Source organism: Mobula hypostoma, chromosome 12 (assembly GCF_963921235.1).
Source record: "Mobula hypostoma chromosome 12, sMobHyp1.1, whole genome shotgun sequence".
Classification (NCBI taxonomy): Eukaryota; Metazoa; Chordata; class Chondrichthyes; order Myliobatiformes; family Myliobatidae; genus Mobula; species Mobula hypostoma.
This window is the reverse complement of record NC_086108.1, coordinates 29778836-29800453: the sequence shown is the minus strand read 5'-3', so window position 1 is coordinate 29800453 and position 21618 is coordinate 29778836. Positions and strand designations below refer to the sequence as shown.

General features: G+C 43.0%; 2 protein-coding genes across 2 annotated transcripts in view; one reads left to right on the top strand and one right to left on the bottom strand.

The window, feature by feature from the left end:
• Positions 1-21618, bottom strand: part of rgl1 (ral guanine nucleotide dissociation stimulator-like 1) — a 299811-nt gene that overhangs the window by 204412 nt on the left and 73781 nt on the right. The window lies entirely within an intron of this gene.
• Positions 20138-21250, top strand: LOC134354717 (putative C->U-editing enzyme APOBEC-4). Its single transcript, XM_063063876.1, has one exon. The coding sequence runs from the start codon at positions 20138-20140 to the stop codon at positions 21248-21250; it is 1113 nt and encodes a 370-aa protein (XP_062919946.1).

The following is a 21618-nucleotide window of genomic DNA, read 5'->3' as shown; positions in this document are numbered from 1 at the left end:
GATCACCTCTGCAGTCCCTCGCCAGGACTACTTGTCCTGGAGTGAAACATTGAACCTCTTTGTTTGAGGGGCCCTCAAATTGCCTCAGCTGTTTGTCCCACATGCGCCTCCTGGAGACTGAGTTTGAGGAAATCCAAGCGTGAGTGCAAAGGCCAACCCAGGATGGTTGGTGAGTAGTTGTTTGTTGTGGAGTAAACTGCATTGCAATATGCAAGGGAATTGCCAAGCTTCTGACTCAGTGTTAGTGCAACGTGTTCTGCTGTCGTAGCTCACAGTGCACTCTTTAGTCTCTGGGAAACCTTTCTGCTGAGCTATTTGCAGCAGGGTGGTATGATGCAGATGTAATATGTCATATTGCATTCATATTCAGGAATGACTGAATCTGCTCTGCAACGAACTGTGGTCCATTGTCAATGACTAAGTGTTCTGGAATACCAGTCCTTGAGAAGAGACTTCTCAACACATCAGAGTGCGAGCTTGTAGTGGAGGCTATTGGGAATATTCTGGCCAATTTGTAGTTGCATTCACTACTCACAAGAAATTAGTGCCCATGAATGGTCTGGCAAAATCCACATGAATCCTCTGCCAGGGCAATGCGGGTCATTCCCAGGGATGGAAAGATGCTGTTCTTGGCATCTTCTGATGTGTTGGTATTCTAAACAGTGCTTGGCAAGTTGCTCGATCTATCCCAGGCTACAAGACAAAGCTTCAAACCAACACTTTCATTTTGACTATGCTTAGATGACAGGCCTGTAGCTCCAACACTTTAGCTTTCAGTTTGGATGGTCTAACACTCTAAATCCCCACCTAAGGCTACCACCCCCCCCCCCCCAAGGGCAAGTTCTTCTTGGAACTGGAATTTCTGCAGCATATTCCAACCATTTTAGGTTGCCATGTAAATGAGACAGTGTGGAGTTTTATCTGGTTTCCCTTTGGATCATCTCTGCTATTATATGGAGACCTTCGATTTGCATTAGGAAGAATATGTCAAGAGGAGTGTCCCCTTTTGTAAATCTTTCAGGTATTTCCTTTCCCAGGGTAAACAGGACAAATCTTTAGCATTTCCCTGATTAGTTGCCCTCTTGAATTTGATCTTGTTATTGTGTCAGCCAAAGAACAGAGCCCATCTCTGCATTTGTGCTTCTGCAGTTAGTGGAACACCCTTCTGTGGATTGAAAATGGACACTAGTGGTTGATGATCAGTAATGAGTGTAAACTCTCTCAAATACAAATACTGGTTAAAATGTTTTACACCACAAACCAGACTCAAAGCCTCTCTGTGATATGATTGTAACTGTGCCATAAGGTGAAGCTTCACAGGACAATGTGCATTATAATGCTTGAGTACAGTGTCTGTTGTCACTATTTCCTTTGTCTTTTGGAAAGCCACCTCACACTGCTTTGCCCAATGCCATCTCTTCCTGAATTGTTGTAATAAGTTCATGGGTTGGAGCATAGTAACCAGGTTTGAACAGGAACTTGTTACAGTAATTGACAAATCCTAAAAAGGACCATAAATGTGACACGTACTTCTGCCTTGGGGTATTCACCAATGCTTACATCTTATCAGCACAATTGTGTAAATCTTGTGCATCAATGGTGTGAACACAATAAGTGGTACTTGGTTTAAAGAACTCACATATGTTGTGTCATGCTGTGAGACCATAATCTTGTAACCTTTTTGACACTCGAGATTTTAGAGATGTTCCTTGTCACCTTACCGGTAACAATTTATGTCATCCACGTAACACTGAGAGCTTGGGCAGCTTTGCAGAACCTGGTCCATAGCTTTCTGCCAGAGTGCAGGTGTAGATGTTACTCCAAAAACAAGTTTTGTATTGCAATAAAGCCCTTTGTGAATGTTTATGGTGAAAAACACTTTGAACTCTTCTTCCATCTCCATCTGTAGGTCAGCTTCACCCGAGCCTACTTCGTTGAAGTGTTTCACTCCAGAAAGGTTTGCAAAAATACTCTCTATCCTGGGCAGAAGATATTGATCTAATTTCAGTACTGGGTTAATGGTGACCTTAAAATCACCACAGATCCTGACAGGCCTTAGTGCTTAGCTACTAGGACCACTGTCATTGTTATTGCCCATGGGTTCCACTCAACCTCAAAAATAATTCCTTCTACCTCCTTGTAATCTAGCTCATTGGCTGCTTTATTACAGGTGGCACAAGGAACCAGATGGGCTTTGTAAAACTTGGGTGTAGCATTTTCATTTAACACTATTTCACTCTTGATATGTTTGGGTTTTCCAATGCCATTCTTGAAAGCTGCTGTGGTATCGTCCAGTATCACCCTCAATTCACTTTCAGTTGACTCTATTACAGGGGATGTGGCATGCAAATTGTGGATGGATCTCCAATCAAGCTGTAGTTGTCTTAGCCCACTGGCATGTAGCACTCCTGTTTTTACCAATATAGCTTGTTGGTTGTTTTATTTCACTGTTACAAATGTCATTATCCCACAAGAGTTATCTTTTTTACCGTATTAAGTTCTCCATATCTTTCAAATGCTGCTCAATGAAATAGCTGGTCAATTCCATTTTAATTAATTTGACATTCAATCCTGCTGTAAGCAATATTGCTTTTCTCTTGTTCATTTTCACATTGTAAATCTCAAGGCTACTCAGTACTATGTCACTCATGTTATCAGATTTTTCACTAACAGCATGCAGATTAGTCTTCTTTTTTAAACTGCAACTGGACTTTTCAATCTTTATCTCTCCCCTGTATAGTCCATTTTTTTTTGGCCCAACATGCTCTTTGTTGTATTTTCGCCAATTTTCATCTTTAAACCTGAATTGCTGTGGTGTACATGAGCCCCTGCCACAATGGTAACACAATTTGTTCAACCAAGTAGATTTCTGTTAAGAGGTTGCAATTTTGGTTCACGCTCACTTTCATTCCGCACTGCAACTCAATTGCATCTCTAGCTGCTGTTTCCATTGACAAAGCAATTTTAACTGCTCTTTTAAGTATGAGTTGTGCTTTAGTCAGTAGCCATTTTTGAATGTTTTATTCTAAGATTCCATAAACTAAATGATATCTCAGTAATTAAGTCCATCATTGGACTAACAATGCTCATACAATTTCAGTTCTGCTACATATGCTGAAATGAATTCCACTTTCCACTTTTGAAACCTAAAGTAATCTGGTCAGCAATGGCTTTGATTCTAAACATTCCTGCATTACGTTCATGATATGATATCAGCAAAGCTCGTTTTGGCTGGTCTGGTTGGAGCAATCAAACTCTTAAGTAAACTGCTTACTTTCCCACCCATTGCACTCAGTAACACTGGAACTTGCTTTTAATTGACCATTTCATTTGCTTTAAAGTACTGCTCAATTCTTTCAGCATATTTTGCCCATTTAGCTGTTGAGTAATTGAACGTGTTTATGTTTCTGATGCAGCCAGTCACTTTTTTTAAAAGTTTATTATTTTCAGCCAGTACTCACTGTTTATGAACCAGTGAACCTTGTCTGTTATCTGCCTTTATTTCTTTAACTGTCTCTCTCCTGTTCCAAATAAACACAAGCTGCACTTTAAAAAAAACTGGAATGTATCTCCCTTCTTCAGAATAAAGCTGTGCTGCTCCACACTAGGTAGGTAGTAGTCTTGGGTTAGTTTTTAAACTGACTCACTGCCACTGTTACATTTTGTAACTCCAAAAACTAATTGATAGAAAAACACGGGAGAACGGGGAAACATATTTACTTTGTTTTACTTTAGTGAGGCGCACATGTATGATGTGGTGATGTAATAAGGTTTGCCATTCACGTATTTCTTATATATAACCCATAATGAAGTATGTAAACAACAAAGAATGCTTAAACAATACATTTATAATATAACTCATATTACTGAAATATTAAATACTGTACACAATAAGAGTGCACAAGTCAATAGAGGTTAAGCCAGTGTCTAGTCAGAATCATCACAGAATTGCTTTATAAAGTAGTGCAGCCAAATAGTAATAGGAAAGATGATTAAATGAGCCAAATAGTGGGGGGTGGGAGACAGACAGAGACAGAGAGAAAGAGACAGAGAGAGAGACAGAGAGAACTACCATTTGCAGTCTTCTCAAACACCTTCAGTGCTGCCAAAAAATGGAAACCAGACAGACAGTATTAAGTACTTTTTTCCCAAATAAGGTATTAAGAGCAGAATATTTATTAACAGTTCCCAATAACAGTTGCCTACAGTCACAAAGTGTGTGGTTTGGTTCAGGCATCAAAACAGTTGTACCAGCTTCACGGTGAACTCAAACCTTTAAGCAGTCATGTCTCAGCACATTTTAAGTTTAACAAATCTGAATTGCTTAAGCCACTGATAAAGATGCACTGAAAGATTACTGAAGTTCACTTCCTTTCGTGAAGAAACACCAGAGCAAAACACACAGCAGCAGAGGGTTGTTCTCAGCCACACCAGTCATCTTTTCTCATCAAGGAAGTATGCTTAGCCCACTTCTCCGTTCTCTCGACATTCATGACAGTGTAGCTAAGCACAGCTTAGACACCATCTATAAATTTGCTGATAACACCACAGTTGTTGATAGAATCTCAGATGGTGATGAGGTGCATAGGAGTAAAATAGATCAGTTAGTTGGACAACCTTGTAACATTAAGGAATCGACAACAGTAAGATCGGCAACATGAAGGAATTGATCATAGACATCCCCAAAAGGACAGTCAAGAGAACACACACCAGTCATCATTGAGGGATCAGCAGTGGAAAAGGTGAATAGCATCATGTTTGTAGGTGTCAGCATCTAAGGAACTGTCCTGGGCCGAACACATTGATGCAACCATGAAGGTGTCCCACCAGTGGCCCAACTTCATTAGGAGTTTGTAGTGATTTTGTATGTCAAAGGCTCTTGCAAATTTCAATAGATGTATGATTGAGAGCATTCTGACTGGTTACATTGCCTTCTGGCGCAGTGTGCTTGATCACAAAAAGATGCAGAGGGGTGCAGCCAGTTCCATTCCAGGCACAGCCCTCCCTGCCCTTCTTTCATTGCCATCATTGCGGCAGGTGGTACAGGAACCTGCAGATCCATACCCAGATTATTAGGAGACAGCTTCTTCTCTTCCGCCATCAGGTGTCTGAATGCTCCATGAACATTACTTTTGTACTACTTTGTAATTTACAGTAGCTTCCGCCTCTGTCCTGTGCCGCTGCTGCAAAACAAATTTCATGACAAAAAGAGTCAGTGAAAATAAACCACTGATTCTGACTCATTACCACCAGTTCACCGTCTGTGATATCAGAAAGGGCTATGCCAGCTGGGGCACTTCCTGTGCATGAGCTGCCCAATGCATTCAGCACCTGCTGTGCAGGCATTCACACTCCCCAAGAGCTCACAAAAATTCCACCATCAACTTTGAGCAAGTTTAGGTTTTAAACGAGCATAATACTGTTGGAATACCAAGTTGAAGCTTGCACAGATGTGTTTGACAGTGACGTGAGTTGCAATATTTCACTGTTCCTGAGTCTAAAGTTGCCATTTTTATGGTTTAAAAATGCTGCCACTTTCCATCCGATGAACTACTTTACCATTGTGCTCCAAACTTCATTTGTTACTGTGTGACATGGCATTAATGGGGCTCAACATTAAGCCTGGTTGATACTTCTGCGTTAACTGGATGCCGTAACCTACGCAAGTGGCCTCCGCGCGTTGTGAGCATTTATACTTGTGCATTGGTGTGTCTGCCTCGCTCGGCAATTTGCGCACGTCACACATGCGCACTCACCTACCTGCGCATGGCTTCATGGTCATGGTAGTTACTCGGGGTAAACAAGACGCGAGCATCTTTTTTCGTGCGAAATGTGTCCTCCATAATTTCGGAGGTCTGTAAAGCTTTATGAAAAGCATTGCAGCCAGAGTTCCTTCCCTGCCCTTCAGTTGCCCAATGGGAAGCTATTGCAGTGTAGGATGACATGCGATGCTACCAAGCGGACCAATCACAGTTGTTCGTTCTGTGTTGCTGTGACGCGTGGTTACAATTTGGGAGAGGTGCACGTCGCAGCAACGCAGGCTCTCACGTAGGGTTCCGCGTCGGCTTTGCGTAGGGTTTGTGGCGACGCAGACCTTATGGCATCGTGTTGACGCAGAAGCATAAATCAGCCATTAGTTAAATAGTATAGAAAATTTGGCAAAGACACAGGCTTGCAATTCACTTTAACATGCTCTCTAAAATCTCTAACGAAACCCAGCAAAGCAATAAGCATTTTTGGAGATATGTATGGGTGAAGAACAGATGCTTTTCCCCGTACCCTGCATCTTTTTTTACCCCAGTGCATCACATCTCGTTCACAATACTTTGCATCGCCATGCAGGAGCAATTTAAAATTATCAAACACTTCAACAAATATGTATTTTCCTTACGCATGTCCTAGTGGCTGAGACAATATGCCAAGGCAGATACCTTCTACATGCTGGTAAATGGAATTAGGATGGATGGGTTATTTATAATTAACAAGAACAAGGGCCCATTTCTGTGCTGTTTAACTATGAGAAGCAATTTGTGAACCGCATGGTTATATTTTAGGATCTGGTTGCAACACTGAAGACAAAGTCTGCAGAGGACTGCCTTGCAAAACAGCAATTTGATCTAAAGGGGCAAAGCTTGTAAGATGCAGGTCGAGTTGGGCTGAATCCTCAAATCTTCGCTCCAGAAAGGAATCAATCTATTTCAATGAAACAACAAATCTACCTTTTGATTTACTAATTTAATTTTAAGTAATAGATTAACAGATAGCACTTCTCAACTCAGGGAAGATCATAAATCATACAAAGAGAATAAACAATGTGGATTGGACTTGAAGCTTTTTGTCAAATGTCCAACATTAAGACTACCTTAAATGGTGCAACACATTTTTCTTTAGTTGTGCAAATTGATGCATGCACAAGTACCACTAGAACCTTTATCTAGGTCACTTAGTCACCATCAACTCTGACAACAGTTGAGAAAGCTTTGTTATTAGACGTCTGTTTACCAGATGGTAAATGAAAAATAACTACCACCAGCACATTGGCTTTTGCTCAAAATTCCTAATGGCTTACTCATGTCAAGTGGGATTGCAATCATATTAAATTATCCATTTTGAAAAGATACATTTTTAAAGCCAAAACAAATCTCTCTGGCATATTCATGCTAGAACTCATCACTTTCAAAGCAGGAGAGAACTCAAGACTGGTCTGTAGAAGTTCTTGCTCCTGATGGATTTTATGGATTTATATAAAATGTCAAACTGCAAGTTGTACAAAAATTCGGCAATAGACTCTACACCTTAGTGAAACAAGCACACAACACACCTCAAAATGTTTTAAAGACAGGTTAGTGCTGTAGTTAGAGACACTGCAAAGAGGAAGCCTGAAGTTCCCTTAAAATGTGTATATTTTACGAATTTTTTTGTGAATACTGCTTATATGATGCTATGTGCCTGTGCTATTGCTGCAAGCCTTTTGTTGCACCTGTGCCGACATGTGACAAAACTTACTAAGTTAAAAGACAACACTTCAGGACCATGCATAGATTGAGGGCCTTTATTAGCAGAATCCTGGCAATTGCTATAGACCTCGTTAAAACTAGTTTGAAGATTTAGCAGGTTCCAAGATGCTAATTTCCTGTATACTGCTGAGACTGAGGACTGGCATCAGCCAACAAATTTTCAGTGTGCATCATAAGAATTCAAGTTCTATTTTAGTTCTTGGATCAAGAGCAAATAAAAGTTTGGACCCAAAACTGGAAAGATTATTTTAAAGATCATGTAGTTCACCATGTACCATTTTATTAATTATGTGGAACACCACATTGAGAAGGTTCAGATGCTTTGAGTTCTGTTATACCCCTTCCCTGTCTTCTGGGTCCTTGTCTCTGTTAAAATAGAATAAATTAAGCTATCTGCTCACTTACCTTCTGGGCTTCCAGTTTTTGTCCTTAAGAAGCCAAGACTCTTGACTATCTGAAAAGCTGAGGTTTATGCAGTAGAAATGATCCTTGTAGTCCATGTAAATCATTTCCAAATGCGCCAGGAGGACCAAAAGACTGCTGCACCAGTGGTGAGGACCAAGGAGATATGGTCGGGGAGGCAAAGGAGTGCTTGCAGGACTGCTTTGAGTTGGTGGACTGGTTAATATTCAGGGATTCATCTTCAAGTCTGGATGAATACATACAGTTGTCACAGACTTTATCAAGACGTGTGTGGATAAGTGTGTGCGCCTTCAAGATCATACCAGACATGCCCAAACAAAAAGCCATGGATGAACTGGGAGATCTGTATTCCGCTGAGGAATCGATCTGTGTATTCAAGACCGGTGATCCAGAACTATACAAGAAGCTATTTTAATGGCAAGAAAACAATTCCGATTGAGGCTAGAGGCAGAATCGGATGCACACCAGCTCTGGCTGGGTTTGCATATGATTATTTCCTTTGAAATGAAACCTAACATCATGAATGGCTGTGATGGCTCACTCCCAGATGAGCTCAACACATTTACGCATCCTTCGAAAGGGAGAATAAAACTACACCTGTGTGAATCTCTGCAGTACCTAGTGACCCTGTGATCTCCGACTCTTAGACCGACATCAGAAAATTTTTCAAGAAGGTCAGGCCCTGATGAAGCTGCTAGGGCCTCAGAAACCTGTACAAACCAACTGGGAGTCTCCAAGGACATCTTCAGTCTCTCACCACTGCAGTAGGAGGTTCCTACCTGCTTCAAAAGGGCAATGATACCAGTGCCCAATAAAAGCAGAGTGAGCTGCCTCAATGACCATCATCCAGTTGCACTCAAATCTACTGTGATGAAGTGCTTTAAGTGGTTGGTCATGTCTAGAATTAACTCCTGTCGAAGCAAGGTCCTGGACCTACTGCAATTTGCTTATCACCACAATGGGGCTACAGCAGATGTGATCTCAGAGGCTCTCCATTTGGCCTCAGATCAGCTGGACGATAGCAATATCTACGTCAGTGCAACGCTCAACACCGTTATACCCTCAGTTCTGAACAAACTCCAAAACCTGGGCGCTGTACCTCCTTCTGTAACTGGATCCTTGATTTCCTCACTGTGACACTACGGCCTGTGTGGATGGGAAATAATGGCTCCTCAGCGGCGCACCTCAAGGACATGTGCTTAGCCTACCCACTGCTACTCTCTCTACACACTACTCTGTGGCTAGACGCAGCTCATAGATTTGCGAATGACACAATTGTAGTTGGCAGAATTTCAGATGGTGATGAGGAAGCGTACAGGAGCAAGATAGATCAGTAGTTGAGTGATGTCGCAGCAACAACCTTTCACTCAAAGATCAGTAAGACCAAGGAATTGATTATGGACTTCAAGAAAGGGGAGTTGAGGGAAAGCACACCAATCTTCTCATCGAGGGATCAGCAGTGGAAAGGCTGAGAGTTTCAAGTTCCTGGGTGTCAACATCTGAGGATCAATCCCAGGTCCAACATACTGAAGCAATGACAAAGCAGGCACGACAGCGGTTATATTTCCATTTGGGGTTTGGGGAGAATTGGGATGTCGCTAAAGCCACTTGCAAATTTCTACAGATGTACTATGGAGACCATTCTAACTTGTTGCATCACCGTCTGGTACGGAGGGGGTCCCTGCAGAGGATTGGAAAAGCTGCAGAAAGTTGTAAACTCAGTCAGCTCCATCGTGGGCACCAGCCTCCCCAGCATCCAGATTTCATAACACATGCCAATGAAATTAAACCATTCTGATTCTAAAGTGGTTGGAGTAGAACACCACCTCTTCCCCCCTCCCCCCATAATTCTGGTTTCTGTCTCTTTCCTTCTTAGTCCTGATAAAGAATTTCAATCTGAAATATCAACCATTTATTGCATTGCATAGATGCCATCTCCTCCAAGAGGACCACAACCTCTTTGTGGTTTGGAGGCTTGCGTGCCTCAATAACTTGGACAGCTATGTTGGTTGGAGTCAGAACCTTGTGTTTTAGCTCTTGGTAGGAGCAAACAGCTCAAAGGGTAAAGGTTCAGGGGTAAAGTTCTCCAGGTTCAGGGGTTCCGACTTATTTTTATGTATTGCTCAAGATTTCCAGCATCTGCAGAATCTTGTGTTTATATTGAGAGCAGAAGTTGTTCAATGGACAAGGTGACCTAATGCATCATTAGAAGCATTAATTACATTCTATTTAAACAGAGCACTATTCATTGCCATTTTACAACTAGAATCTGGGCAAAAAATTACATTCACATCAAATACTTATTGGAAGATTGCAAATGAGCATCTTTACAGAGTAGGACATTGCTGACAATGGTTTTCAAATCTGAATTCAGTGTGGAAAGGGCTGCATTTCATTTTCTAAACCGATGTTGAGTGCTGACAACTTCATTCAATACAATCAAAATGTTTTTGACATATTGACATGAGCTGCCACAAGCGATCACCACTTCAAAGGAAATTGATTTTAGGCATTTTAATTGGAGAAAGTAGAAGCAGTCATGGGGGGAGCTCACTCCGGAACTATTTTTGATTACTTAGGCAGTGGTATGTTCTTCTAGGGCAGTTGCCCCCTCCCCCGCCCTACCTAATCACTGAGGTTTTTCCTCATCACAAACATCATAATATGGAAATGTGCGAAAAAAGACCACTTGAGACATTTACAAATTTGAGTTTTAGACTAAGGAAATAAACATTAGTTTCCTTAGTATGTTAATAATAGATTGTAGAACTAAAGCCATGCTACAAAAAAATTCTCCATCTGACAGTGCACATTGCCATACGGGCCAAATAGACTCTTCCTGTGCTTTACATTTTAATGATACCCATGATAATTATAGAACAGTACAGCATACAATAGGTCATTTGACCCATTAGGGTGCACGGATGTCAATGCCAATTTATACCAAGAATGATTAATCTACTTAACCCCCCCTGCTCCATTCCCTTCATATTCACCTGTCTATATAAAAGCCCCTTAAACTCCACCAAACTGCTCATTTCTACTGCTACCCTGGTAACCCACTCCAGGGGTCTGTCTGTCACTCTGTAGCAAATACTAATCTTAAAAACATGCCTTCTGTTGTTTGACATTTCTACTTTAAAAATTCTGACTGTCTACTTTAAGAAAAGCAAACATAATTTTGAAAACCTCTAGTGTGTCAGAAGCTGAAGAGCGAACATGACAAAGAGCAGCCCAAGTTTGACCAACCTTCCCTTGCAGCTCATACAGCATCCTCTTCTGTATCCTTTCCACGCTCTCCATATCATTCCTATAATGGGGCAACAAGAACTGCATACAATACTCCCAGTGCAGTCTGACTAAAATTTCAATAAACTATGACCGTGGACACCAAGATCCCTCTGCACCTAAGTGCTGTTAAAGGACCTACCATTTACTATGCAACTTCTTCATACATTTGACCTACCAAAGTGCAATACCTCACACTTGTCAGATTAAATTCCATCTGCAACTTCCCTGCCCATAAATTATAAATGATTTATATACCACTCCATTCTTTGATAATCGTTCACACTACCCACGCCTTCATTCTTTATCTCACCTGCACACTTGCTGATCCACCCTTCTCTATTTTTTATCCAGGTTATTTGTGTATGTCTCAGAGGTTCCAGCATCAATCGTGATGGAGAACTAATGGTCACAGTCTTCCAACCAGGACAACAGAATTCCACTTCTCCTGTGACCAGAGGCAAGTTAATTCCAAATCCAAATTTGTAATTCACCCTCAATCCCAAACTATCATGAGCAAACTTGACAAATTTCTGAAAATTAAACTCAATACCAACAAAATGTAGGGAGTTCCAGTAATCAACTGTTAGCTTTTGTAATTATATCTTCATATTAAAATTCCTGTAAATGGAGACATCTTTGAAGTCAATTACTTTTTGGCAATCCTCAATTTAGAGTAAGCCAACAGATGATCAATTTATGAATTCTTAAACTCAAAGCCACAAGGGGCAGTTGGGAAACAGAGGAATTGAATTTTGAAGTGACACCTTTATCACACAGTTCTTCAATCTTTACAAACCTGTTTAGTATAACAGAAGTTTACTGTACAGGAACTCACCACATGGCCTACAATTTAAAGACACTACTCAGATAACATAGATTTAAAACAATGTAGCAAATGGTTCACGAATCTTGTGCTATCATATGCAATTATAGCATTGAGATCACTTAGCACTCTTTAACATATTAGAATGACCTGCCAAAAGCATTGCAAATGCAGGTTCCGCACACACAATAGCAGTGAATCCAAACAACACCATTGCCATGGAATCAATTTTGCTTGCAGCCACAGATGCCACACCTTAGCAATGAATCCACAACTGAAGTACATACCTGCAGTTGTGAAGAACTTGTGTACTGTGCTTTTATAATGAAGACCAAATTGGAATAAAATTAATTTCTCAAATGAAACCAAGAAATAAAAAACAAAAATCACAGAAGATTAGCCAAGTTTCCAACTACCAGGTAAGCAGGTGCACTATACTATGCACCAAGAGCATTCATTTTCACCTGCAAGGTATTTCAGTATTCTGTTTTCAGCGTGAAATGCTAAGCAATGCATTTCTCAATGCTCTGTTACCATTCTGTGCTCCCCCCTGTATTTCCGATTCAACCCTGAAGTATTGGTGATGAATACAAGCTGGGTGAGTTAATGTACAGAATGATTCTGTTGCTTTGCAACCACTTTGTTTAAGATTTTACTTTTCATATTTGATGTTGTTGCACTAGAAATTTCAGCAAATGAGTACAGTAAATTTAGGCTAGAGATTGCATCCAAAGTGACCCCAAGGTTGCCAGTTTTGATAAGGTAGGCTCCGGGGATGAGATCATGTATTTTTATGCCCTCCAGTGTAAACACTTAAAAAAAACTCTGAACTCCAAACCTGCTTGATTTCTTTACAACTGATAAATAAAGGAATTTATTTTGCAAACAGCAGTGTCAGAGTGATGCAAACACAGAAACAGGCCTTCAGCCCATCACATCCATATGTTTATGAATGCTAATGCCATTTACCTGCATGACGACCATATCCATTTATGCCTTGCCTGTTTAAGTGCATTTCAAAGTGCCTCTTCAATAGATATTGTACCTGGCTTCTTTGTGCAGCATTATCCAGATTTCTACCACTAAAAACATACCTCCCAGATCCCCTTAAACCCACCCCTCCCAAAAAAAAATTGCCTCATTTTTGACACCCCTATACCATGAGGAAAAGATTGTGATCTACACTTCAGCCTTACATACATGTTGGGACAGCTCTTAGCACCTATCACTCCAGCAAAACAGAGCAAGCCTCTTCAGTGCAACAGGGAACAAACTACTTGACCCACAGAATTTATCCAGCAACATTTTTAGCTCCAGATTCCAGCATCTGCAATCTCTTGGGTCCCTGTCTATCTAGTCTCTTCTATTCAGCCCCTTCCAGGTTTGGGAGTGTTCTGGCATCCGTAGAAATTAGGGGTGACAATTTGTTTACAACCCAGCAAAGTCATTTCGGTAGCAGTTTTAGATTGAAAAATAAATTAGAGTCCCTTTGTACATGATTACATTCGGCATTACACCCTTCAAATGACAGCAGCGCTTATCCCTCTGATCCGAAGTTTATTCAAAAGTAGCCAAAGCATGCATGATTGCAAGTTTGACAACTGATTTGCACAGGATTAATTTCTAAACTCTTGTGCTGAGGCATGTTGCAACTAAACTACCATATACAGTAGATAAAGTATTATGCCATTTGGTCCATTATATCTGCTCCAGAATTCAATCAAGGCTGATTTCCTTCAACCCTAATTCTCCTACTTTCACTCAGTAATCTCCAACCCCCTTAATGATTGAGAACCCATCAATCCTACTCTAAATACATCCAACTTCCACATAGCCCTCTGGCAACAAATTCAGTTGCTTTGCCACCTTCTGACTAAAGTAACTCACTTCAGTTTTAAAGGGATGATCATTTTCTTTCTCTTGAGGATGTGCCCCCAGATCCTACACACTCCAATTAATGGGAAGTATTTTTCTACATCCAGTATCCAAGCCTTGCAGTATTCAGTAGGTTTCAAGGGATACCCACCACCCAAAAAAACTAATTTTCATGCCATCAAGTGAAGTGCCAGCTTAAGATACTTAAAATGGCTTAATAGCTTGTTGATAATTATTGTGCTGGCTCACTAATAGATAATCAACAACTCAGGCTAGGTATTAGGCAGCAACACGCATTTCTGTAAGCTTAAAATAAGAGACTATCCAAGAGTTTAAACGGGAGTGGATAGAGTTGAGTGAAGTTGCAACATGTTCAAATTGAGATCATAGTCAAGGTAACATTTTATCTGAAGAGGATAAATTTGATTCACTTGCATCATTTTTATCTGTTTCTACTGCTGCATATGAAGTACCAGTTATGAGTTTGGCATAGTTCCTTCCTTTAGCTTCCCAAGGAACAGGAGACACGTTCCCAGGAGGGAGACGTGGCTGTGGTCTCCCCTCGACGGGAGTTCGGTGAGACCCTCTCTCACTGCTCCCCCTCTGTGATCTCCGCCTCTCTCCGACTCTTCGACCAGATCCTCACCCAGACCCGCTACCACAGCCACGTCTCCTTCCTGGGAACGTGTCTCCGCCGCCATCTTGTACCGCAGGGATTCCAGCTCCGGTTCCAGGCCTCCCAGTTCGGGCCCAGCGAGGATCCCAGGTACCTCCATTTCATTGACTGCTACTCCCGCCAGATTCTTCGCGCCATGCTCACTGCCATGCGAAGATACCCAAGGGCCCTGTCCCTCTCGCTGCCACCACTCCGGGCCTCAATCTCCACCATCTGCCATGGACCTCTCCTACACTTCATTCTCCGCCAGATTCATGCCTCCAACCGCCGTTTCTTCTCCTTCCTCATGTCCAAGAAGGATCACAAGCTCGCCCGCCTGGAGCCCACGACGATAACCGGCTCCAGCCTGGACCCCGACCCCTCTGACCTCGACTTCTCAGGCCTTTGGCAGGCCGAAGACCCATCCGCCTCTGACTCTGACCCCGACTGGAACTACGGCCTCCCGGACATGGGCACCAGACCCCGGCGGGCCATGGACCCACTCGCCTCCGACTCAGACCTCAGTTCTGGGGCCCCGCAGGCTCCACCACCCCCAGCTCCGGATCCAGCTCGGACTGAGGTCCCGACCCTCTTTGGACCGTGACCGCTCTTACTGCCGCTGGGTCCTACCTCCTGTCTGATTCCCCCACTACCCTCTTTCCTCTTCACGACTCCCAACCTTCCCTCTACTCCTCATCACCCCTCCATTCCTCTGATCCCTCATCCACCCCTAACCCCGCTTTCCCTGAATATCCCAACCCCCCCTCTCCCTCCTGAGACCTCCCACTCTTCATCCTCCTCTGACCCCAGCCCCAACCCTTGCTGTGTCTTCACCACTCCCTCTGACCTTCCCTCCTCTGAGGCAGAATGTTCTGCCCTTAGCAAGGGCCTCATTTTTGTTCCTTCCTGTCCGCACCTCAGTGAGTTCCATGCCCGCCACGACGCTGAACTCTTCTTCCGCCGCCTATGTCTCCGAGCCTACTTCTTTGACAGAGCTCTACCTCACTGAGGCCAAATGGCAGCTCTCCGACACCTCCTCTTACCTACCCCTGGAGTAGGACCCCACCAAAAAACATCAAACCATTGTCTCCTGTAACATCATCGCCCTTATCAACTCCAGAGACCTTCCATCCTCAGCCACCAAACTCATAATTCCCACACCCCGTACCGCTCGGTTTTACCTCCTGCCTAAGACCGCAAGCCTGACTGTCCCAGTAGGCTCATAGTTTCTGCCTGCTCCTGTCCCACCGAACTTGTATCTGTCTACCTGGACTCCATTTTGTCACTCATAGTTCAGTCCCTCCCCACCTACATCCAGGATACATCCCATGCCCTCCACCTCTTCAATAACTTCCAGTTCCCCAGTCCTGACCGCTTCATTTTCACTATGGATGTCCAATCATTATACACCTCCATTCCCCATCATGAAGGACTCAAAGCCCTCCGCTACTTTTTGGACAATAAACCTCACCAGTTCCCCACCACCACTACCTTCCTCCGGTTGGCGGAACTGGTTCTCACACTCAATAACTTCTCTTTTGGCTCTTCCCACTTTCTTCAGACCAAGGGTGTAGCTATGGGCACTCGCATGGACCCTAGCTACGCCTGCCTCTTCGTTGGTTATGTGGAACAGTCTGTGCTCCAAACCTATTCTGGTACTGCTCCCCAACTTTTCCTTCACTACATTGATGACTACATTGGTGCTGCTTCCTGCACCCATGCTGAGCTCGTCAATTTCATCAACTTTACTTCAAACTTCCACCCAGCCCTCAAATTCACTTGGTTTATCTCGGACACTACTCTCTTCTTCTCGATCTCTTAGTCTCCATCTCTGGAGACAGACTGTCCACTGACATCTTCTACAAGCCCACTGACTCTCATAACTACCTCGACTATACCTCTTCCCACTCTGCCACATGCAAAAATGCCATTTCCTATTCCCAGTTCCTCCGCCTCATCTGCTCCCAGGATGAGGCTTTCCATTCCAGGACATCTCAAATGTCCTCTTTTTTAAGGATCGTGGTTTCCCTTCTGCCGTCATCAATGATGCCCTAACCTGCATCTCCTCCATTTCCCGCACTTCAGCCCTCACCCCATCCTCCCGCCACAACAGGGACAGAGTTCTCCTTGTCCTCACCTACCACTCCACCAGTCTCCGGATCCAGCACATTATCCTCCGCAACTTCCGCCACCTTCAACAGGACCCCACCAGAAAGCACATCTTTCCCTCTCCACCCCTCTCCACTTTCCGCAGGGATCGGTTCCTCCCCACAGATCTCCCACCCGGCACTTATCCCTGTAAGCGTAAGTGCTACACCTATTCCTACACCTCCTCTCTTGCCACCATTCAGGGCCCCAAACAGTCCTTCCAGGTGAGGCAACACTTCACTTGAGTCTGTTGGGGTCATCTATTGCATCCGGTGCTCCCGGTGTGGCCTCCTCTACATCGGTGAAACCCGACACAGATTGGGGGACCGCTTTGTTGAGCACCTCCGCTCCGTCCAGCACAACAGACAGGATCTCCCAGTTGCCACCCACTTCAACTCTGCTTCCCATTCCCATTTGGATATGTCCATACATGGCCTCCTCTACTGCCATGATGAGGCTAAACTCAGGTTGAGGAGCAACACCTCATATACTGTCTGGGTAGTCTCCAACCCCTTGGTATGAACACTGAATTCTCCAGCTTCCGGTAATTCCCTCCCTCTCCCTTCCCCTATCCCTATGTCACTCGGCCCCTCCCCTAGCTGCCTATCACCTCCCTCATGGTTCCGCCTCCTTCTACTACCCATTGTGTTTTCCCCTATTCCTTCTTCACCTTTCCTGCCTATCACCTCCCTGCTTCCCCTCCCCCACCCCTTTATCTTTTCCTTTTCACCTGGAACCTACCAGCCTTCTCCTTCCCACCCTCCCCCCACCTCCCTTATAGGGCCTCTGCCCCTTCCCTCTTCAGTCCTGACGAAGGGTTCCGGCCCGAAATGTTGACTGATCGTTTCCACGGATGCTGCCCTACCTGCTGAGTTCCTCCAGTGTGTTGTGAGTCTTGCTTTGACCCCAGCATCTGCTGAGTATTTTGTATAATGAACAACTGTTGTCTCCAGCACATTTGAAGCAACAGAAAACATATGCTGGTCTTGATGGCCACAAGCATTTCCAGTGTGCAAGTTAGATGCCAAGCTTTACAAACCTGCCCAGTCTGTTCAGTCATCTGTGTTTGCTCCTGTCCATCAGCTTTATGTGCCACATCAAGGCTGAGTTCATAAAATTGTTGTATACCTTCTATCTTCCTGGAGTTTGACATTCCAGTTCATACTACCTATTCCTCACATGGTGGGGAAAACATTCAACTATTATGATCACTACAGCTTACTCCATAATCCCTTTTTACAAGCAATGAGATTTGAGAAGACCTTGAAGAGATTTTGAAATGCATTCACTCTCTTGGCATTTTCTGTTAATCCAGGGTGTTTTGTAATAGGAAACATCAAAATTCTTCCTTTCAAATAGTGTAAATACAGTTGTAATTAAATCATATGGTTATTGAACAAAGAAAAATGAAGTAAAATCTGATCAAACTTATCAGCATGGTAATAACGATAATGCTTAAATTGAGACTGCTTTTCCCGTGCACTCCCTTGTTGTATTGATGTGATGAAATGATATGAATGAATATCATATGCAAGACAGTCATTAATTGTACCTCTGTACATGTGACAGTAAAAAGTTACTATTGCATCAATTGGGAAAGCAGTAGACAAGTGTTACTCAATATTAACAAAACTTGCCCTTCAAGCAGATTGTCCCTTTCAATTTCCGAAATTCTGCTTTAGAAAATAGTTCTAAAAATAACTATTTAAGAGTGGAAGCAAATGGTAGGAGTGCAATTGACATTTCATTGGCATAATTAAGCCCATGAAGACATCATGCTTTACAGTCTAATAAGCCATTAAATGTACCTGGAAGCAAAACACTCCCAGAACTCCCATAATATGAACAAAAGTCAGTCATAGTCTTGATGTACATGAGCATTTTGACCAAGACCTCTGGAAATAAATGTCAATCCATAAACTCAAGAGGTTCTGCAGGTGCTGGAGGAACTCAGCAGGGCAGCGTCTCTGGAGATCAATAAATAGTCGATGTTTCAGGTAGAGACCCAACAAAGGAAAGGATCAGAAACCAATAGCAGGTGGGGTAGGGGAAAGAGTACAAGTTGGCCGAGAGTAGGTGAAGGGAAGGGTGGGTGGGTGATAAGTGGAAGTGTCGAGGGGCTGAAGGGGGAATCTAAGAGGACAGAATAGTGGCCCGTAGAAGAACGGGAAGGAGGAGGGTCTCCAGAGGAAGGTGATAGGCAAGTGAGAAGAAAAGGTGAGAGGGTAACCAGAATGGGGAATGTCAAAAAAAAGGGGGAGGGGGAAAAAACTAATGGACGTTTGAGAATTTTGATGTTCATAACATCAGACTGGAAGCTACACAGAAAGAATGGGATGTTGCTTCTCCAATCTGAGATTGGTCTCTTTGGACTAATATTTTTGGAATGGGGGTTCAATTGAAATGGGTAGCCAACGGGAAATACCATCTTTTGGGGTATTGACAACAGATTAGCACAGGATTAGTTGCTTGACAAATCTATGTCAGGCCGCATTAACGCAGAGGCCACCACACAGGAGTACTGGACACAGTAGAAACACATTTGTGGGTGAAGTGTCACCTCACCTGAAAGGACTGTTTGGGGCCCCTCAATGGTGGTGAATGAATATGGGTAGGGGCAGGTTTAGCACTTGTTCAATTTGCAGGAGTTAATGTCCGGGGGGTTGGGGGGGAAGAGATGAGTGGACAAGAGAGTCATGTAGAGAGCGATCTCTATGGAGAAATGGAGAGTGGAGGGGAGGGAAAGATGTGCTTGATGGAAGGATATAAACATCTCAATGTTTAGCCTCATTTACTAAATGCTGGTGGTGTAGTGGCATCAGCACTGTACTTCAAGGTGAGAAGTTCAGGGTTTGAATCTGGCCGGCTCCTTGCACGTTTTCCATCCATGCTGTGCTAAGTGTCAAGCTAGCAACTCTGCCTCACAAAAAAAAGACAAAATGCTCAAGAAATGGCAAGGTTGCTGCCCGATCTGCCACAAGGTGTGGGGAGGAGTGACTATTTACTGAGTAGGGCTGCAGGATTTTGTTCCAGTTCAGAATTTTAAACAGCTGGCTTCTGCTTGCAGAGTGCAATCCTCACAAAGGACACAAAATTTTAAACAAGACTATATTACAGCCCAGATCATGTTGTTATTGAAGCAGAAAGTGCAAAGTCTTGATGTTAGGTGGTCAGTTGGCGAGTATGATCAATGATACCGTTGGATAGAATACCTACAGTAGACTTAATAACACTTTCCAGATATTGATACTTTTTCTGCATACTCACCATTTTCTGTATTTGTATTTCAGAATTCCCTTATATTCTTTTTACACCACGATGTGCACCATTTTAACTATTGTTAAAAGAAGGTGTGGCATATGGCAAAGAATTCCTTTCCGATGGAAATAAGGTGAACCATCCACCATGGCTTCGACTCATGAGGAATATACTGCTCCTCAGGGAACACTGGTGAAGCCCTACTACTGGCTTCACTTCACTGAAAACTGTTTGAAGTGCCCATATCACATCAAAACAGGAGAAGAAGCACGTGTGTCATACATGGAATTCTATGAATCATTTGGGTTTCCTTATGCTCAGCCACAGAGTGGGAGTCATCTGCTTTTTTATGAACTGAAGTTATCATCAGGTACCTTAGTGCAAAAAGGACAAGTATCCAGTTGTACTTTACACCAGCTGCATCCAGAATCAATGTTCTTCGATACCGATGGTTATCTGGATGCACTCATGTATTCATATGAAAACATTGCTTATATTACCATATATTCTAATTACACCCCATGCAATGAAAGAGCCCAATATTGCATAAGCAAAATGTATGATTTTTTAATAAATTATCCAAGCACGAGATTAGACATCTATTTTTCTGCACTTTATCATACTGACGATTCCAACATTGAATCAGGATGGAACAAGAAAGCTCTCCATTACTTAGCAGCATTCTGGCCTAGGGTAACCATCAACCCAATCAGTAATTGGACATGGCTGAATATTCTTCACCGATTTGTGAATGGGGTGCCTTGGACAGTACTTTATAACCCAGTTTTACCCGAGAGAGCCCATGCTGATCTCATCAATGCCCATCAGATTGCTACCATCACTGGTGTGAACCCTTCCTACATTGATATCATACCTCAGAAACCAGTTCAGGTCACACCACGTATGCAGCAACATTTTAATCCAGAAGGCGTGAACGTGTACAAGTCTCCACAAGCATCACTTCCCACTATAAACAAAATGCCATTAATGGCTCAGTATCAGCCTTATATGAATCTTCCAAACCTACCAGCATTTCACTGGTCAATGTACCCTCTGCAACCACAGAAGACCAAGCTAAAAAATGTAGTGAGACACCTGAACATGCCCAACAAAGAGTGGGAGAAACCTACAACCCCATCACCTCACAACGTGCAAGTAACTGAAGTAGTGGAAATACTTGAAGCTCCTGCAACAAAGAAGTCAGGCAATTCAAACAGACAGGGGAAGAGCAGCAAAAGGACTAAATCTACGAGGAAATAGCAGACTAACACATATAAGAAACAAAACCGTTTGAACTGCAGAATCAGTGCCCTAGCACCGGGGTAGATGCCAGTTCAGGGCACATTTGTATAGTACTTGGAGAATCTGGCACATGAATGCTACAAATCATACCAATGCACCCAATGTTTGCATGACCAGATTAATATTATGTTGTAATTCAATTTCAAGTTCAACTGATGGGCAAATTCGTACTTTTATACATGTGCACTTTGTTACTGCATCCCAAGAACTTGCAAGCAAATTTCAACTGATTTGGGAATGGATTAATGACAATTCAAAAATTATAGCTACAGCTGTTGCACAAAGAGGGACCAGGCCGCCACTCAGGCAAATATATGCCTAATCAA

Coding starts and splice junctions, on each gene's coding strand:
- LOC134354717 (XM_063063876.1), top strand. CDS start 20,138: ATGGCTTCGACTCATGAGGAATATACTGCTCCTCAGGGAACACTGGTG.